General features: G+C 34.8%; 1 protein-coding gene across 4 annotated transcripts in view; it reads left to right on the forward strand.

Moving 5' to 3' along the window:
- Window positions 1–17,530, forward strand: part of LOC107554880 (RNA-binding Raly-like protein) — a 143,373-nt gene that overhangs the window by 114,253 nt on the left and 11,590 nt on the right. For 3 of the 4 annotated variants that reach the window (XM_016237522.1, XM_016237531.1, XM_016237538.1), the window contains exons 3-5: window positions 8,377–8,452; window positions 11,504–11,551; window positions 13,162–13,340. In XM_016237522.1, the coding sequence (XP_016093008.1) occupies window positions 8,377–8,452; window positions 11,504–11,551; window positions 13,162–13,340 (303 nt within the window). The remainder of the gene's footprint in view (window positions 1–8,376; window positions 8,453–11,503; window positions 11,552–13,161; window positions 13,341–17,530) is intronic. The other variant, XM_016237547.1, reaches the window with a different exon arrangement.

Consider the following 17,530-nt stretch of genomic DNA (forward strand, 5'->3'; position numbering starts at 1 on the left):
ATATATATATATATATATATATAAACTGCAGAGCTAGCTGCAGAGGCAACGTTTCTCATTTTAGTAACTTGATTTACTAAAATAACTAAAACTGAAACAAAAATGAACATAAACTATATTAGACATATTTAAAAATCTAAATTGGCTAAACATTTGACCAAAATTATAATTAAAATGGAAAATAAAATAATAAAAATGAATTCGAAATATTAATAAAAACTATAATGCTAATAGCAGTGATTATGAGGATAGTCTGCATATATTGTGTTTAAGACAGTGCTGATTCCTCAGTTGCTTAGTTGACATACTTTTTAATGATTTTTTTAAAAGTAATTTTTATGCATGAAGCTTTAATGAGCTCATGTTAATTTAAAAACTACATTCAGTGTTTGCGCTCATAAAAAACTGTCACACTTTGGGACCATTTAAAAATAAACTGAAAAATGATGAAAAACTAGCATATTCATATACACTGAAAAACATTGGTGGTAAAACAATTTTCACACAGAAATTGGTAGTAGATTTCACAATTATTTACAAGGAAACAGCCAGTAACACATTGAATTAAATGTGAAGTTTTAAAGTGGAAAAATATTTTCTTGAAGAAATAGTATTTTCTTATAAAAACATACTCTTAATTATATTTTATTTTTTACTGTGTAAATTTGAACCTAGATGATCTTATACTTGAGTGATAATACTCAAATTCTTTTTATATTTTAATAGAGTAGTACTTACATTTTAGCAAGACCATTTGAATGTGTTAATGTGAGCGTATTTGAGATCCTAGAATAGACCGGCAACCGTATTCTGCTTCTGCTGTGTGAACATAACCATACATCATCTATGCAAACCTTATGTTAAACAGAAGCTATACATATCTGTATCTCAAGATCTTCGACACCCATCTCTCGAAACTAGCACACTCTAAAAGTAGACAGCCCCACACTACTTTGCATCCCTCTTGACATTCAGATGTGCATTAGGAGGAGAGAGTCATATAAAGAAAATGATCTAAAAACTCTAAGACTAGAGTTGTTGTTTCTGCTCAGTTACTAATAATAGAGAGATTTCATTGTGCTATTTTTATTAGGAAATCTTTATGAAACCTCCAAGTTCAGAATAGCAGTTCCTTCCGGGCCTGTTGTCTCTATTGTGTGATAACCCTGTCAGTGCAAGTTTATAGATCTCAGAGCCACAATGCACATCTGACGGATGGATTTGACCTGGTCATCCCACTGGGCTGTGAGTGTGACAGTGATGAGTGTGGACTTGGTCCCAACCAACAGCTATTTAAATTTTACAAGAATTCCTTGTAGTCGCATGTCCTCTGGCCTCAAACGAAATTTCTATACACAGACAACCAAAATTGCATGGTAAAGTAATGCTTCTATTCATATACTGTAGTTTGTTTAGTCCTAACTAAACTCCTGCAGATGTTTGTTAGTTAATTGGTTTTATTTCGGTTTTATTAGATCTGTCATCATCACTTAATCGTGTAATTCAATGCATCCTTCTCTGGTCTTGTAAATTCCCAAAGCCCAGCTGTTGTACCTGTTGGTGCCATACAATTCCAGCGGATGTCTTCTAGTGCTATATCAGATGGATTATTTCAATAGTGACAGGAAAACAAAGACAGTTTCTTAGGAGACACAGAATGAGTGGAAAAGCTTTATGCAGTCAAAAAATGAAGTATCCTTGGGTTGTAAATGTAAAAAGAATGTGCTCTCCCAAGATAAAACATGTGCTTTCTTTCACTGCATCTGCAAATCTTGTTCTTAATTTTCTGGAAATCCTAGCCAATCAGAACATAGACTATTTAGAGCAATAGGCACAATGCAAGGGGCCTTGATCAGTTTGTAATTCAAATACAGTGTTTTTTTTCTTCTTCAAAATTTCACCATTATAAAATGTTACGCACTTCCACAAAATTCAGCTAGAAAAATTAACCATTAAAGATATTACAGGTACTGTATGTAATATTTTGGTGACTTTATATTTTACAGTTTATTTATATCATAAAAAAATGATATGAATGCCAAGCTAATTGAACTACTTAAATCTGCCTTGCACCTTATTATTTAAAGTATTTAAATATGATATTATCAGATGTAATTTCATATGCGGGTTGGTAATAATATATTATTATTCATACTAATATTTATTAATATTTTAAATCAGCGTTTTTATTTCATCTTAATTTGACTTTGCATTTTAGAAATTTTGTTATGTACTTTTGTTTAGAAATATTTCTATTTAGCTTCAGTTTATTTATATTTCGGTTTTATTTTTATCTTCAGTTAGCTACCAAGGCAACATTTCTAGTTTTCGTTATTCATCTAATATTTATGTTTTATTCTATTCCATTCGTTTTAGTTAACGATAACAACATTGCAAGTATTTCTGTGGTTAACTTTTTATTGTTTTTAGTTCTATAAGGTGACACATTTTTTCTTAAGAAAGTTGTTATTTTAAGTACTTGTGTTGTCTTACGGAGCATTTTTTATATAATTAAATCAAATAGATTTCAAGCATAAATTATATGGTGTTACATTTTGTTACACATTTTCTTCCAAAAATCAGGAAAATTACAGTTGTTCATAAATCTCTTTTTTTCTGTATATGTTAATTTTATAGTAAAACAATTAAATGTTTTACCCTAACCCTAACATTTTAACATTTATTTTGCTTTTTTCCTATGTGTCACATCATGTTAACTACTCACCAGCCCACGGTCATAAATTCAAAGTCTTTAAATCCTAGCTGGACTATGAATACTATGGTTTCGTTCTAAAATCTCTCGCTGATCTGTGGTGCAAAGCGTGGTAACAGGATTTTTTTAGGATGAGTACTTTGCCGTAACTGATTTAGTGCAAAGGAAAATTCTTCAGTCAGATTATCATCAAAAGGCATGATCGCCTCATACGGCTGGATTATCTGAGCCAACCCTCACTGGAGATGTTTATGTTTGCTTTAGCTGCTCACATCTCGCCCCATGCGTCTGATCACCGGCTATAAGCCCGTTAACACCCCGATCCCTCAGGCGCCTGCAGTGCTTCATTATTTACTCATTTAAAGTAGAGTTTGCGCTTGATGTCTTGGCTTTTCATCACAACATCATATTGTCTGCAGCAGAGTTAGGACTTTGTATGTGATGAGGCCGGTCTGCCTACGGAGGTCCCTGCACTGCTGAGCTTTAACATTTCACTGACCGACTCATGTAGATGCAACTGAACAACTTCAAGAAATCAAGTGCAGATGAGTGTTGCTAGGCACATTTAATTAGGTCAGTAAAGGAATTTTAAATGAATGCATAAGTAAGCCACGGAAAATCTCTGCATGGGCTCTTTTGTGGTCGTTACATGTGCTATTAATGGAAAAGTTCATGCAAAAATGAAATTGGCATCATTTACTCACCTTCATGACTTGCTTCCTTTCGTACAACATAAGATGTTTGCATGTTCATGGGGATCTTTTGTTCAGTTTCCAAATAGCACCTTAAATGTAGACGAGATGAGAATGAGATGCTGTGTTTTGCTGGTGATAACACTGAGAAAGATAGACATGTACACCACATTTCATGTCATATCATCAGATACATCAACATAATTATCAGTGTGCCTCCTATTGAATATCAGGTTTTAAATAGACGCTACATGGAGATGTATATGGCTGGTAGAGAGTGTGTGTGTGTGTGTGTGTGTGCTATATTAAGGTGTGTGAGCGTGTACCTTACGCTTGTTGTGACTTTCAGATGTGACAGTGTGCTAAGTGGAAGAAAATGAAGGGTTGGCTGTAAGCAGCATTCTGCTTGTGCTTCTGTTTAACAAGCAGTAAACAGATGGCAACTGAGGATAAATCAGCACCGTGTGTGTGTGTGTATATATATATATGTATATGTGTGTTAGACAGCTCACTGGAATACTTGATTCTAATTGGTCAGTATATAGATCTGCAAATGTTATTAATTAAATTACTGACAGTTGACACTGGCAGAGGACATGCTGTGCTATAGTTACATCTATAATTTATTTATTTTACAATTTAAACTTGAAATATCCAATAGAGTTATTTTAAAATAATTCACTTGATTTCATTTATAACAGCAGACTTTGCTGTGCCAGCTGTCATTTATGAATTTTACAATTTAAACTTATTTATTTTAAATTCAATTATATTAATGCATTTATTTTTGCAATTTTATTTTATCTTATGAGGCATTAATTTTTTCCAGTGTGTATTTGTTTCCGCCATTGCATTCCAGTTTTGAACAGAATAATAGCTGTGCACAAATGTTACTTGCAATTAAAATAGTTTGATTCTGTTCATTTCACATCCATTCCACACATATTTCAGTTTCACCAATCGCCCCTTCTCTCTCTCTCTCTCTCTCTCTCCTTCTTTTCTAAAAAAAAACATCCAAGTATTTTGATCTCAGAAAATGATTACAACTTAATGCAGTGGTTCTCAAATGGCTTTACAATGGACGTCAAGTGGCGATCATGAATTGCACATTATAGTGAACTGCACGGGCCCAACAATATGCAAAATTGCACGACTTAGGTTGAATAGGAAAATTACCGTTTTGAGATACATAAACAAGACCATAAATGTGATTTACTGAACACACACTAGGATAAGTATTGCAGTAGTATTAGCCAAATTGTTTAGTGACCAAAATACAATTGAGTTTGATTGGATGCACAGCTGAAGATGATGTCTTATGATGCACAGCTGAAGATGTTTGTCTTATTTTTTTAAAGTTGATAAGCCTATTTGTATTGTTTGGTTACATTCTTTTGATTTACATTTTGCATTGTTTCTCTGATATCCACAACCAAACCAGAACAAACCTGTCTTAACAAACCGGAGATTCAGAAGAGATTCTGACCCCATCATTTCCACACAACAAACCCTCTGTGTATTTATTCTTTGCATAGTCTACAACTGCACAGAAATTGCAGCATTTTTGTGATTTAATGGTTGTACACTACCTTGTTTGTGGTGTGTTTGTAAGGTCAAACTGATAAGAGATCAGACAAGGTGCAGAAAGCTGGAGGTTGTTCTTTATTCAGAGAAAAAAGGGAGCATGATATACAGAAACAGAACAGCTCTTCATTCTTGAGAATTGCTGCCTGTCAGATTAAAATGATTACACAGGAGACTGTCTCATCACATTAACTATGGACATGTTCCACCAGTGTTTGACAACCAGATGCTTTTTGTCATCATTTTGAACAGTATATATATATATATATATATATATATAAATATAAAAACAATTTTTGTGTGTGTGTCATTTGGAATTTGCTTGAAAACTTGTGCATATCTTTCTTTAAAACCAAAACCATTCAGTTTGAATACTTTTTCTAATGGCATGCCATTTGTGTCCTTTTGAAGTATCAAAATACTTTTTGGTAATACTTCTTATGTTAAATAACAAAGGTTTGTGAATAAGGATTGGTTTTTATATATATAATTATAAAAATCTTTTTGGTGTTTGTGTCATTTGGAATTTGCTTGAAAACTTGTGCATATCTTTCTTTAAAACCAAAACCATTCAGTTTGAATACTTTTTCTAATGGCATGCCATTTGTGTCCTTTTGAAGTATCAAAATACTTTTTGGTAATACTTCTTATGTTAAATAACAAAGGTTTGTGAATAAGGATTGGTTTTGAATAGGACTTGTTTCAGATGCCACACATGTCTCTTTGTGAGTGCCGTCTCAATGGAAAGCTTTCATGGTGCTACGATCCAAACAGTGAAAAAGCTCCACTCTCCCTCAGCCAGCGCCGGGTTCAGGACCACGGAGAGCTCCTCTCGGCTCGGCCTGTCTCCAGGCAACCATTAGAAGTCCAGCGAACAGATGCAGATGAATTTTCCCTCATGGCCAGAGCTACGTCCCCTCTGTGCCTACCATCAATCAGCAAATAATGAAAAATAGACGTCACTCTCTTGCATCTCTCTACTTTATTGGACAGATGCCCTTGCACGGGTACCGCATACATCTGAAGCAAGCAAACAAATGCTTTATTAAATGGGAATCAGAGCCTGATTTCTCATAAAAGCATGCTATTTGCAGAAAGTGACGCTGGCTAGGCCACGTCTGAGTCACTTTGTGAGACAATGTGCTTGAGCATTTACCCCAGATCTGCATATATAACAGGATTTCTGCAAGGAGATGCTTTCTGAAAAGGCTTCATATTTTATCCTCTCGTTTTGATCCAGTAACACCAAGAATCGCAAGAAGCTTTGTAAACATGACAAAACATCCTTGTTTATGTTCAGTGTAATTGTTAAAGGAATAGTTCAGCCAAAAATGAGTTTTTCTTCATCTGAACAGATTTTGAGAAATTTAGCTTTACATCACTTGCTCACCAATAGATCCTCTGCAGTGAATGGGTGCCGTCAGAATGAGAGCTGATAAAACCAAACAGCTGATAAAACATCACCATAATCCATAAGTAATCGACACGACTCCATCATTTAACATCTTGTGAAGCGAAAAGCTGCGTGTTTGTTAGAAACAAATCCATTATTAAAATGTTTTTGACTTCAAACTGTTTTTTTTATTTCAGCAAAAAATTTGTCGTCTATATTGCTTTCTCCAGTGAAATGTTGTCTCATCTGAATCAGGAGAGAAATATGCACAGATCAGGAACGTTTTCAAACAAAAACAAATATGTTGGTTGATTTTGATTTCAGAGGGCAACAGGAGATGGAATTTTTCACTGAAGGAAGGAAGTGTTATTATGTATTATGGACTCATTTTGTTCAGAAGTGATGGTTTAAAGAGTAATGATGCATTTATTATAAACACCAAGTTTTTTTCACTTCACAATGTGTTAATTTTAAGGACTGGAGTAGTGTGGATTATTGTGATATTTGGACTCTAGTTCTGATGGCACCCAATCACTGCACAGGATCCATTGGTGAGCAAGAGATGTATAATATTCACAGCTCAACTGTTACTAACCACTAGGCACAGTCTGTCCATATTTATCAGTGTGAGAGCTGCAGTATAAAATGTGACTGTAACCATATCACATTTATCTTAAAGCTGTTCTATGGGAGATCTTCCCCTCTGAATTCCCTTGTATTGCAGCGGTGGAGGTTTTTGTGATGAATGCTGCAGACAGGAGTACTGGTTTGTGTGGGTCAGATAGTTGAGATGCGTCTCATAGATGTTCTGTACTTTGTGCTAATGCTCAAGGATGATGGTTTGATAAAAAATGCTTTAATGTACATATAGATGCACCAAGGTCAAGTGCTTCAGCATTCCTTCTTTTACTGCGGCAGTGAAATTGATTTGTTTTAGTATATGTTTTCATCTATAGTTCTTTGAAAGATATACTCTATGGATAAACAGTGCACAAAATTGACTGAAATTAAATTTGACAACAACCCCAAAATGTATTTGGATATGTAAGCCACACAAAGGAATAGTTCACCAGAAAATTCCCTGAAATTTACTCACCCTCAAGCCATCCAAGATGTTGATGAGTTTGTTTCTTCATTGGAACAGATTTGGAGAAATTTAGCATTACATCACTTGCTCAACAATGGACCCTCTGCAGTGAATGGGTGCCGTCAGAATGAGAGCTGCTAAAAACATCACAATAATCCACAAGTAATCCACACAACTCCAGTCCATCAATTAATGTCTTGTGAAGTGAAAAGCTGCTTGTTTGTAATAAACGAGACGTTTTAAAATTCAAACCACTCTTTTCGACAAATATACGAGTCCTCTATCTGTAATGTTGCTTTATTCAGTCCTTTTTCGGTGAACTATTCCTTTAAAAATGTATGAATGTCATTGCATTAGTTAACAAAATACCAAACCATGTGGCATTTGTTTTACAAGACAGAGGATAGCCCATGCATACTTTTCAAGCAAAACATTTTGAATTATTAAAAACAATATGGCACAAAATCATTTGCACCACATTACCTAAACTAGCACTGCACCATTAATAGCTTTGCATGCAATGTCGATTCACAGAAAGTTCTGTTTGCCTGCTATATGTGAATTGTGTTTGTAATGGACTGCATTTCTCATATATATCTCATTCTAAGAAGTAGTTTGCACAAAATCAGTTTTAGAGAGCAGTAATTTGGCAAAACAAAGTTCTGCAGTATTTTTGGAATACAGGATATGTTTTTTCTTCTTGTTTTACAATCCCAGGACTCCAAATTATTTGCTGAACATCAAACAGGCACCACATTGTTCTACCCACCACACTCGAGTCATTAAAGGCTGATTCAGAGAGAAGTTGCATGAATTATTATTGTTTGAAAACCAAAACCGACAACCTCGGTATGCAATGAGAACTCATTACAGGTGTTTGATTCTGAATTCTTCTGTGTTTCTGCAGATATTAACATGGCCGGTGAGCCGAAACCTTACAGGCCTAAAGCAGGATCCAAACGACCCCTGACTGCTGTCTACAGGTGAGCGTTTCCTATTAAATATAGGCAGACACTGTACCTATATATACATAGACTACAAATGGACTGTGTGCATTTTACTTCAGATAACACACTGCAGTGTAAATGAAATGCATTTGCTGCTCTTACATGTTCCCTTGTTAGGAGAGCTGAGGTAGAGCGGATTAAAGTCTGGTTTGTGTGGCTGAATGAAGCCGTCAGCACATTTGTCATATTATCAGGTTTAGATAACAGAACAGCCTGCGGTCTGCGATTATCAGCACATTCGTTCAATTGCTGAAGTTGCAGTTGTGTCTCGCAGGTTCGGTTAAATGGTTGAACCCTTATAGGAAGCGAAAAGCTCTCCAGACACGTCAGTGAAAACTAACCAAGCAGAAAATGAGTGAAAAATCAATGTTTGAAAAGGTATTAGGCATTTGCTACTTTATTGACAAGCTTTTGTAGGGATTCAGAGCTTTTTATAGTGAACAATACATACTAACTAAAGCTAAATAAATAGTGACTGGACTGTGAAACAATTACTGGATTAGCGCTGTTTATGTTTTTGTCCATAAATGTAATTGAATTCCCCCCCCCCTTATTAGCACTTAGCAAAGAATAATAGAATCATAGTAATGAGACATTAAATTATGGATTTTTGGCAGTTCAATTACTTATGAGCCCGAAAGAGTGTCTATCCAAGGACTTTAGCTTTTTTGGTTCTTTTTTTTGTGTTATATGATTGTATTTTAACTTTAGCTGATTTTGGGTTTTTAATTCTTTATTTCTCGCTCTCATTATATTTTTTTGAAATTCGTTAAGTCTTGATTTGCATTTCAAATCAACTAATTCAAACCAATCCATTATGTAATTTGAGGTAGGCCTAATTAGGAGAGTAGAACAGGAGCAAACCAACAAAGAAGAGCTTTGAATGCTAATTAGTTTGGAATGAAATGGTCAGAGAAACGAAGAGATGCCTATAATAGAATATAATGAGTTAGATGACCCGAAATCATCCTCATTCCAGTTTGTACAGTTGACAGGATATTCATAATATGCATGACATATATTTAAATACACAATTGCATTAAGTTTGACCTTGTTTGCATCCTTAATTGCTGTCCTGATGTTATTGTACACAATTAATCATTAGTGCATGCATGGAAATAGGATTATGGAAATAGGAAAACATAAATGAACAATCATGTATTTATAAATTAACATTAAGTACAAGTAATAAACAAATTGAACATTGGAGTATTAAACCCATCATTAAATTCTATAATTTAATTTCTATATACTTACAGTGTGTGTGTGTGTGTGTTTATTATATTATATTATATCCATACATAAATGTATGTAAAAAATATATTAAATTAACTATAAATAAATAAAATTAATTAAAATTATATATATATATATATATATATATATATATATTCATATTTGATAAATTGAACATTGGAGTATTAAACCCATCATTAAATTCTATAATTTAATTTCTATATACTTACAGTGTGTGTGTGTGTGTGTTTATTATATTATATTATATCCATACATAAATGTATGTAAAAAATATATTAAATTAACTATAAATAAATAAAATTAATTAAAAATATATATATATATATATATATATATATATATATATTCATATTTGATTATAAATAGTTACTGATTTATAAAATTTTTAATAGGGCAACATTTTATATAACATTTATTATATATATTTGTATATATATAATATACATATTTTATAACTGAAATAATAAAACAAATTTCTTCTGATTTGTGAGTAATGGAACAGTGTGATGGAAGAGTGCTAAAGGGTTATGTGTGTAGACTAAGATGGTGAAGATGAGGGGCAGGTTTAGGCCTCAGGTGTACGGTATGATTTGATCGAAATGAATGTACATGTGTATAATGGCTTTGTATGATCTGACAGAGATGGATGTATATGTGTATAATTATGTGTATGGTTTGACAGATATTAATGTATATGTGGATAAATGTGTATGTGTGGGGAATGTTGAGAAGACAGTATGGGGAGAAGGGGAAAACTTAGGACTAAGTTAGCTCATGAATTTATTCATCATAGGTGTACAATATTCAATATTTTGTAAGATTTCAATGTCCCATGATGTATCAGATATAGTGTTGTGTTGCATGTGATTGGTATAAGTGATTTTAGATGCCTGGAAGTTTGGTGGAAAAAACATCTAAGAATAGATAGTATGCGCAGTGAGGGCAGTTTGTTTTTATTTGAATGATTTACAATAAGCGACACTGGAGAGCATCCCATCTTCTGTTTGACCTGCCAAGATGCTCAGCCAGCCTATAGCACAAAAAAAATATGTAAAAAGCAAATATGTAAGATTCAACACTATTTATAGCTACTAAATAAGCTTTTAATTTGAACTCCTTTTAAGATGTTCTTAATAACATTTTCAAATCATGCAACAGAACATTCTGAAATTCATATTCATTTTCAGTTCAACTTATGGCTCAAAATAGCGTTTTCATTCATTTTCTATTGCCCTCCACTGTACATGAGATAAAAATGACTGAAGAAGCATCTCTGTTGCTTACCTTGTCAGTTGACATTATAAGTCTTCTGAAGAGATGTTTGGTGCTGCTGGTGCTCTAAAGGGTTCACACAAAGTTTACTGGTTGAAGTCGAAGTAGGGGTCATACACAAACTGGAGAGTGTCTGCCTCACTGTCAGGATCTAAAACAAGCCAAAGTCTTAACTCCAGGAGGTTTCTTACTGTAATTAGTAAACGAAGCCACTTTGATTGCTGCTGTAACTGTGTTTATGGGAGCTCTGCATGCTGTCTGAAGGCTGAAGATATTATTGATGTGTCTGTCAGCAGGGTGTTTAAATGACGTGTAGATGGATGGGTTTGTTGTCAGATGATTTGAGTTTAACACATTTAAATCTCAGGTATTAATTGATTAGTGTTCAAATGTAAAATCTTCCTGTCAGAGTCTAAATCAAGGGGCTAATTTGCCCTCCATCACATCTTGACATAGCAAATCGCACTTTACACTGTGCCTTTGTTTTGTCTTTTTCAGTGGTTATGAATTTGATTATGATTACTACAGGGATGATTTCTACAATAGGTATGTATGCATTTATTTACCATTAATTTGACTGCACACATTTTGAAACACTCGAGTCCTTCAGCAGCATGATCTTTCATGTATGACTTTAAGCTTTGTCAAATGACAGTATGTAAAGATAAAAAGATGCATACAAATATATGAACGTAATTTACTATGGCATTAAAGGGGTCATATGATGCAATTTCAAGTTTTCCTTTCTCTTTGGAGTGTTACAAGCTGTTCGTGCATAGATAAGATCCCTAAATTTGCAAAGACTAAAGTCTCAAACTTAGAGGTATTCTTTATAAAAGTTAAGACTCATCCACGCCCTCCTAAAACGGCTCGTTCTAACACGCCCCCACACGTCTACGTCACGATGTGGGAAGATTTGCATAACACCGCGCAAATGCTCACGCAAAGAAAGGCGGCGTAACTTTTATTCTCGCTGTAGTATTGTTACCGGCGCCGCCATGTCGTGGAGACGCTGTGTGTTTCGTTGTGAAAGCGAAACTACTTTGTTTGGCCTTCCAAAAGAGGACACAACTAGAAATCAGTGGTTAAGTCTCTGGCGCTTCTGACTCGCAGCCTGTAAGTATGTTTTCATATTTAAAGAATTTGCCACTGATGATTCAAACGTGAGTTTTGAGCAGTGTAGAGTAGTGCTTGTTGTTTGTCGTTTCTCCGATCACAAATGCAGACATGGTTTTATGTTTACGTGGTGCGCTACGCAACGCAACACGTAAAAAGACAGTATAAGTTATTATAATAAGTAATTAAGTCCCCACTGGATGCTACAAATGCCTCGTTTATAATAGGTTTTAATGTTTTTGTCTCGTCGCGCCGGGACACGGCATCACAGTATGGTAAGGGGCGTAACATTTCAGTCACACGCTTGAGGTATTCGGCCAATCACAACGCACTGGATAGCTGGCCAATCAGAGCACACCTCGCTTTTCAGAACGATGAGCTTTGTAAAAATCGATGCGTTTCAGAAAGGCGGGGCATAGAGGAGAAACAATAATGTACAGTATGTGGAAAATAATGTGTAAACCTTAAACCGCATAAACACATTGCATTACACCAAAAACACAAAATAATGTTCTTTTTAGCAACATCATATGACCCCTTTAACAGAAAATCAGTGATTTTATTTATCTTTAACACCTACAGTTCGTCCTTGGAAGAATTTAAAAGAAAGCCAATATTGTGGATGACAATTCATAATTTGAGTAAATGGAGCTCGTCTTTAATTTCGAAAAAGCCCTGTTTTATTTCGCTCTTTTCCTTCTTATGATCTCACCTTTTATTAGCAGAGACATTTGCTAAATGTCAGCTGGGTGGAGAGCTGTGAATATCCAGGAGAGATTGATGCGAGAGCAAGGGCATGTGCCTTTGTTTGACATTTTCTTGTACCTCTTTTCTTTTCTGTAACTTCTTTTGAAAAATTTGCCTGCCATGATGACGAATTTCAAAAGTAGCTCCGCTAATTGCAGGGAAACCAGAAACTAGGAATCAGAAATGTTTTTGGGGGTGAAAAACCTTTAGAATTCCATATAATTCAGAATCAAAAGCCTGGTTTTGAGTGTTATAAACTCTGCACATCTTCTTTGGTTCTTTTATCCGGTTAGGCTCTTTGACTATCACGGACGGGTGGCTCCTCCTCCGAGGGCAGTGATTCCTCTGAAGCGTTCGCGAGTGGTGCTTCCATCCACTCGACGCGGGAAGAGTTCGTTCCCTCTCAAAACCTCCTCCTCCTCTTCCTCAAGACCCCCATCATCATCATCGTCCTTCTCCTCTGGGATAAAATGTAAGCCATAATAAATGTCACATAAATGTCTAAATATAAAGAACACTAACTGCAATTTATTTCATAATTTTATTGAGTAAACACAATGTTGAATTTAGATACTATTTTAAGGAAAGAAAGAAAAAAATATGCAATTATTCAGTTGCTATTTTCTCTTCACAATAGTACACACTGACCTGTTCTCCTCTCAGCCTGCCTGAAAGCACAGAAACCAATATTAGAGTACATGCAGTTATAAACAAACACTATTTCAGGCTCAATATACAGAAACAAGATATTCTGTTTTCTCAAACTTCATTAAAAAGCTCAGAAAATGCTATGAATTTAATGTAATATGTATAAACATATAAATAAATATAATATAACTGCCTGATTTATTTTGATATTGTCATAAAATACCTATTTTTCCAATATAAAGTTATATATCTAAGTGTTCAGCTTTATCTGCATACATACAGTATACTGGCGTAGGGTGATACTATAGCAAAACTCAACTGTTTGATTTCTTGTATAATTGCAAAATGAAAGCTAAATGATCTCCCTACTCTACTCGGCTAAATCCAACTACAAGACATGAAGGTATTATGATATTATAAACATTAACATCATGATTTTCTGTAAAGCTGCTGTGAAACAATATGAAAAGCACAATAAAAATAAATTTGACTTGACTTGACTGAAGATTGCAAATGCCACTTGGGAAAAAAATGTCATGAATGCCACTTGACTTGGTATTTTGGCAATGACATTCATGCGTATTCATACTTCTACTGCAAAAGGACATTAATAGTACAGTGCATGTTGCAGGAATTGCTCGTGTTCAGCTTTATCTGCATACATACAGTATACTGGCGTAGGGTGATACTATAGCAAAACTCAACTGTTTGATTTCTTGTATAATTGCAAAATGAAAGCTAAATGATCTCCCTACTCTACTCGGCTAAATCCAACTACAAGACATGAAGGTATTATGATATTATAAACATTAACATCATGATTTTCTGTAAAGCTGCTGTGAAACAATATGAAAAGCACAATAAAAATTAATTTGACTTGACTGAAGATTGCAAATGCCACTTGGGAAAAAAATGTCATGAATGCCACTTGACTTGGTATTTTGGCAATGACATTCATGCGTATTCATACTTCTACTGCAAAAGGACATTAATAGTACAGTGCATGTTGCAGGAATTGCTCCCACAGATCCACAATGCGCTTTACACCATTAAATCACTGAACTCTGGCTTTGACAGTCTGTGGCACACAATATTAAATCCATGAGCTTTATTCCTCACTGCCAATTACTGGTTTGTTGTCTAGCACAGGCGAAACATGTCGGTCAGTAGCTCTCTCTTACAGGTTACACAGAGTGATTTTTGCTTCATGGGAGCAAAAATCAAGAACATATAGATTTTTGCATTAAGCACAGAGCATTCTGAGACTTGCGGCTGTCTGAAATGCTCCTTTAATTCTACCTGCGATGCGAGCCAAACGGCAAGACATAACATCATGCGCTCGTGTTTGTAAATTAGAATTCATAACACTAATTCAGATTTTATCTCTAACCCACAAGTAGCAGCTTTCACAGCATCTGTCAGCATCCCGCCGTCTCCTCCAAGCGTGGAGCTCAGAAGTCGAGATTAGCCGTGGTGCATGACACTAATGCTCTTAGCTGTAGTGCTGTGGCCTCTCTGGGGGCTTTTCTTATATCAGTGCAATTCACAGGCAAAAATATCAATGGCATGTACACAAAAGTGCCACTGTTTACCTTAATCTGCATTTCACTGGAGTTCTCCTTTCTCTTCACAGCGCAAACTGGAGCTTAGCTTTATACCACACCGAAATAGCATTTCATTTGGCTCGAAAAGTTTACTTTGGCTGTTTTGCTCAAAACCACTTCCTGTCTTGCTAATGAAAATGCAGACGTTCTCTGTTTTTTCATTGCCGCCAGAAAACACTTATTGTTATGTAGTAGAGGAGATGTGAAAACACAACTACTGCAATTTGTGTCCCAAATAGAGGTCAACCACAAACTAGAGTGACATGAATAGCAAAACCTGTTTTATTTGCCTCTGCCTGTGAAATAATTTCTGGAATTTGACTTGTGCTGTGACATGCATCTCAATATTTTAAACAGGATTTAGCTAATTCTATTATGCATGAAGCTTTTGTGGCCTCATATTAATACCATGAGCCTGCATGGAATATTTGGACTTTTTCATTTGTCACACTATAAGGACCATTTAAAATTAAATGCCGGCAAAATGTAATTATTAAAATAAATAAAAAAATATATAAGAAATAGGGCAGACCAGGGCTAGTAATCAAACTTTTTATTCCACTGAATATTTCTCAGGGTAAGAACATTGCAGATTTTTTTATGTTTTTGAATGAAGTCTCTTATGCCTACCAAGACTGCATTTATTTAATCAGAAATACAGTAAAAACTGTAATATTGTGAAATATTATTACAATTTCAAAATACTGTTTTCTACTTTCATAAATTTAAAAATGTAATTTATTCCTGTGACGCAAAGCTGAATTTTCAGCATCATTACTCCAGTCTTCAGTGTCACATGATCCTTCAGAAATCATTCTAATATGCTGATTTGCTGCTCAAGAAACATTTCTTATTATCATCAGTGTTGAACGCAGTTGTGTTACTTAATATTTCTGTGGAAACAATGCATTTTTTCTTATGATAAATAGAATACGTAGATTCTATGATAAATGCAAAGTTAAAAAGAACAGCATTTATTTGAAATAGAAATATTTGTAACATTATACATGTCTTTTTTGTCACTTTAGATCAATTTAATGCATCCTTGCTGAATATTTATTTCTTAAAATAAATTTTAAAAAAAATATGATATTATGGTATTCAAATCTTGTTTAAAGGACAGAATTCACAGAAATGACTATAATTAAGAGAGCTTAGAAATTACCTTACTGAGATATAGAGTTTGTGACACCTAGTCCCTGCCTCCACTAGACTTTCCATTACATTTTAATCTAGAGTCTTGATCTTGGAAAACAACACATTGTGCGTCATAATCCACCGCATTTCATGTACGGCGCGTCACACATCCTCTAAAAGATTCACAAGTAAACCGCTTGAAACAAGTGATAAAAGAGAAAGTTTTACCAGCCGTTGTCATCTGTCAAAAACAAACTGATGCTCAACTAGTGTTTCGTAGGTTGCCCAGATTAAAACTCCTTCAGAATTCACGTTTGCAAAGCTTGAATGCAATTTTTGGACATGTGTTGTATTTGGAGCTTTGGAGCAATTTGAATGGTTGCACACGGACACGTTCATTGAATTGCAGTAGATACGACGCTCTGTCACCTCGTCAACTAAACACGCAAAACTTTCTGCCTCGGGCGGGTGATGGCAGGTGACACCATTTTGTGAGGTAGTGGAAAAGCTGAAAAGCTGGCGACAGCAGTGCTGGGTCACGCTGTGTTATCAGGGCTGAAGGCAGTGACAGCAAAACGACAAGCTTCAGCTTTCTCAAGGAGAGGAACGGCTCGAAAAATACTGGGAAATACAGACTAATGAATTTTTCAACAAAGCATTTATATGTATCCTGGAGCTCCAATTATCATGAAGAAGCAGGTTTTTTGTGTCAAGTGGTGCAGCTGAAGGTTTGTCATAGAGGTCCATTCAACCCACACTGCATTTCCTAGTCATTTTTCAAGTGCCGTTTATTATACAGTATTAAAGTAGTCGATTTTAGAAAAAATATTAGTTTTTGCCTTTGTCAGTCAAAATAGTTCCTGAATGATTCATTGTTTTGAGAATTATTAAATAACTCGGTCAGAAAGATTTTGTGTCCCTGAACGAATGAGCTTTTTTAAACAAATTCACTTGAATGAATGATTCGGTGACTCACTCATAAAGTCTACTGTTTTGTTCATGAATGAATAAACTTGTTAAAGCAGATTAGTTAAATGTTTGTATTTAATAAATTCATGTAAATTATCAAGGTATTTAAACGGATCTATTAAATGAATGATTCAAGGACTCATTTATAAAGAAGCCTCTTGGTTAGTTCCTGCGTGAATTAGTATTTTTGGTTGAATGAACCATTCAGTGACTCTCTCATAAAGAAATGAGAGAGTCACTAAAATTACTAAAACAAATCACTAAAATGAATGATTCAGTGACTTAAAAAAGGTGTTTCGTTGGT

This window comes from Sinocyclocheilus grahami, unplaced genomic scaffold (genome assembly GCF_001515645.1).
Source record: "Sinocyclocheilus grahami isolate Dianchi unplaced genomic scaffold, SAMN03320097.WGS_v1.1 scaffold19.1, whole genome shotgun sequence".
Classification (NCBI taxonomy): Eukaryota; Metazoa; Chordata; class Actinopteri; order Cypriniformes; family Cyprinidae; genus Sinocyclocheilus; species Sinocyclocheilus grahami.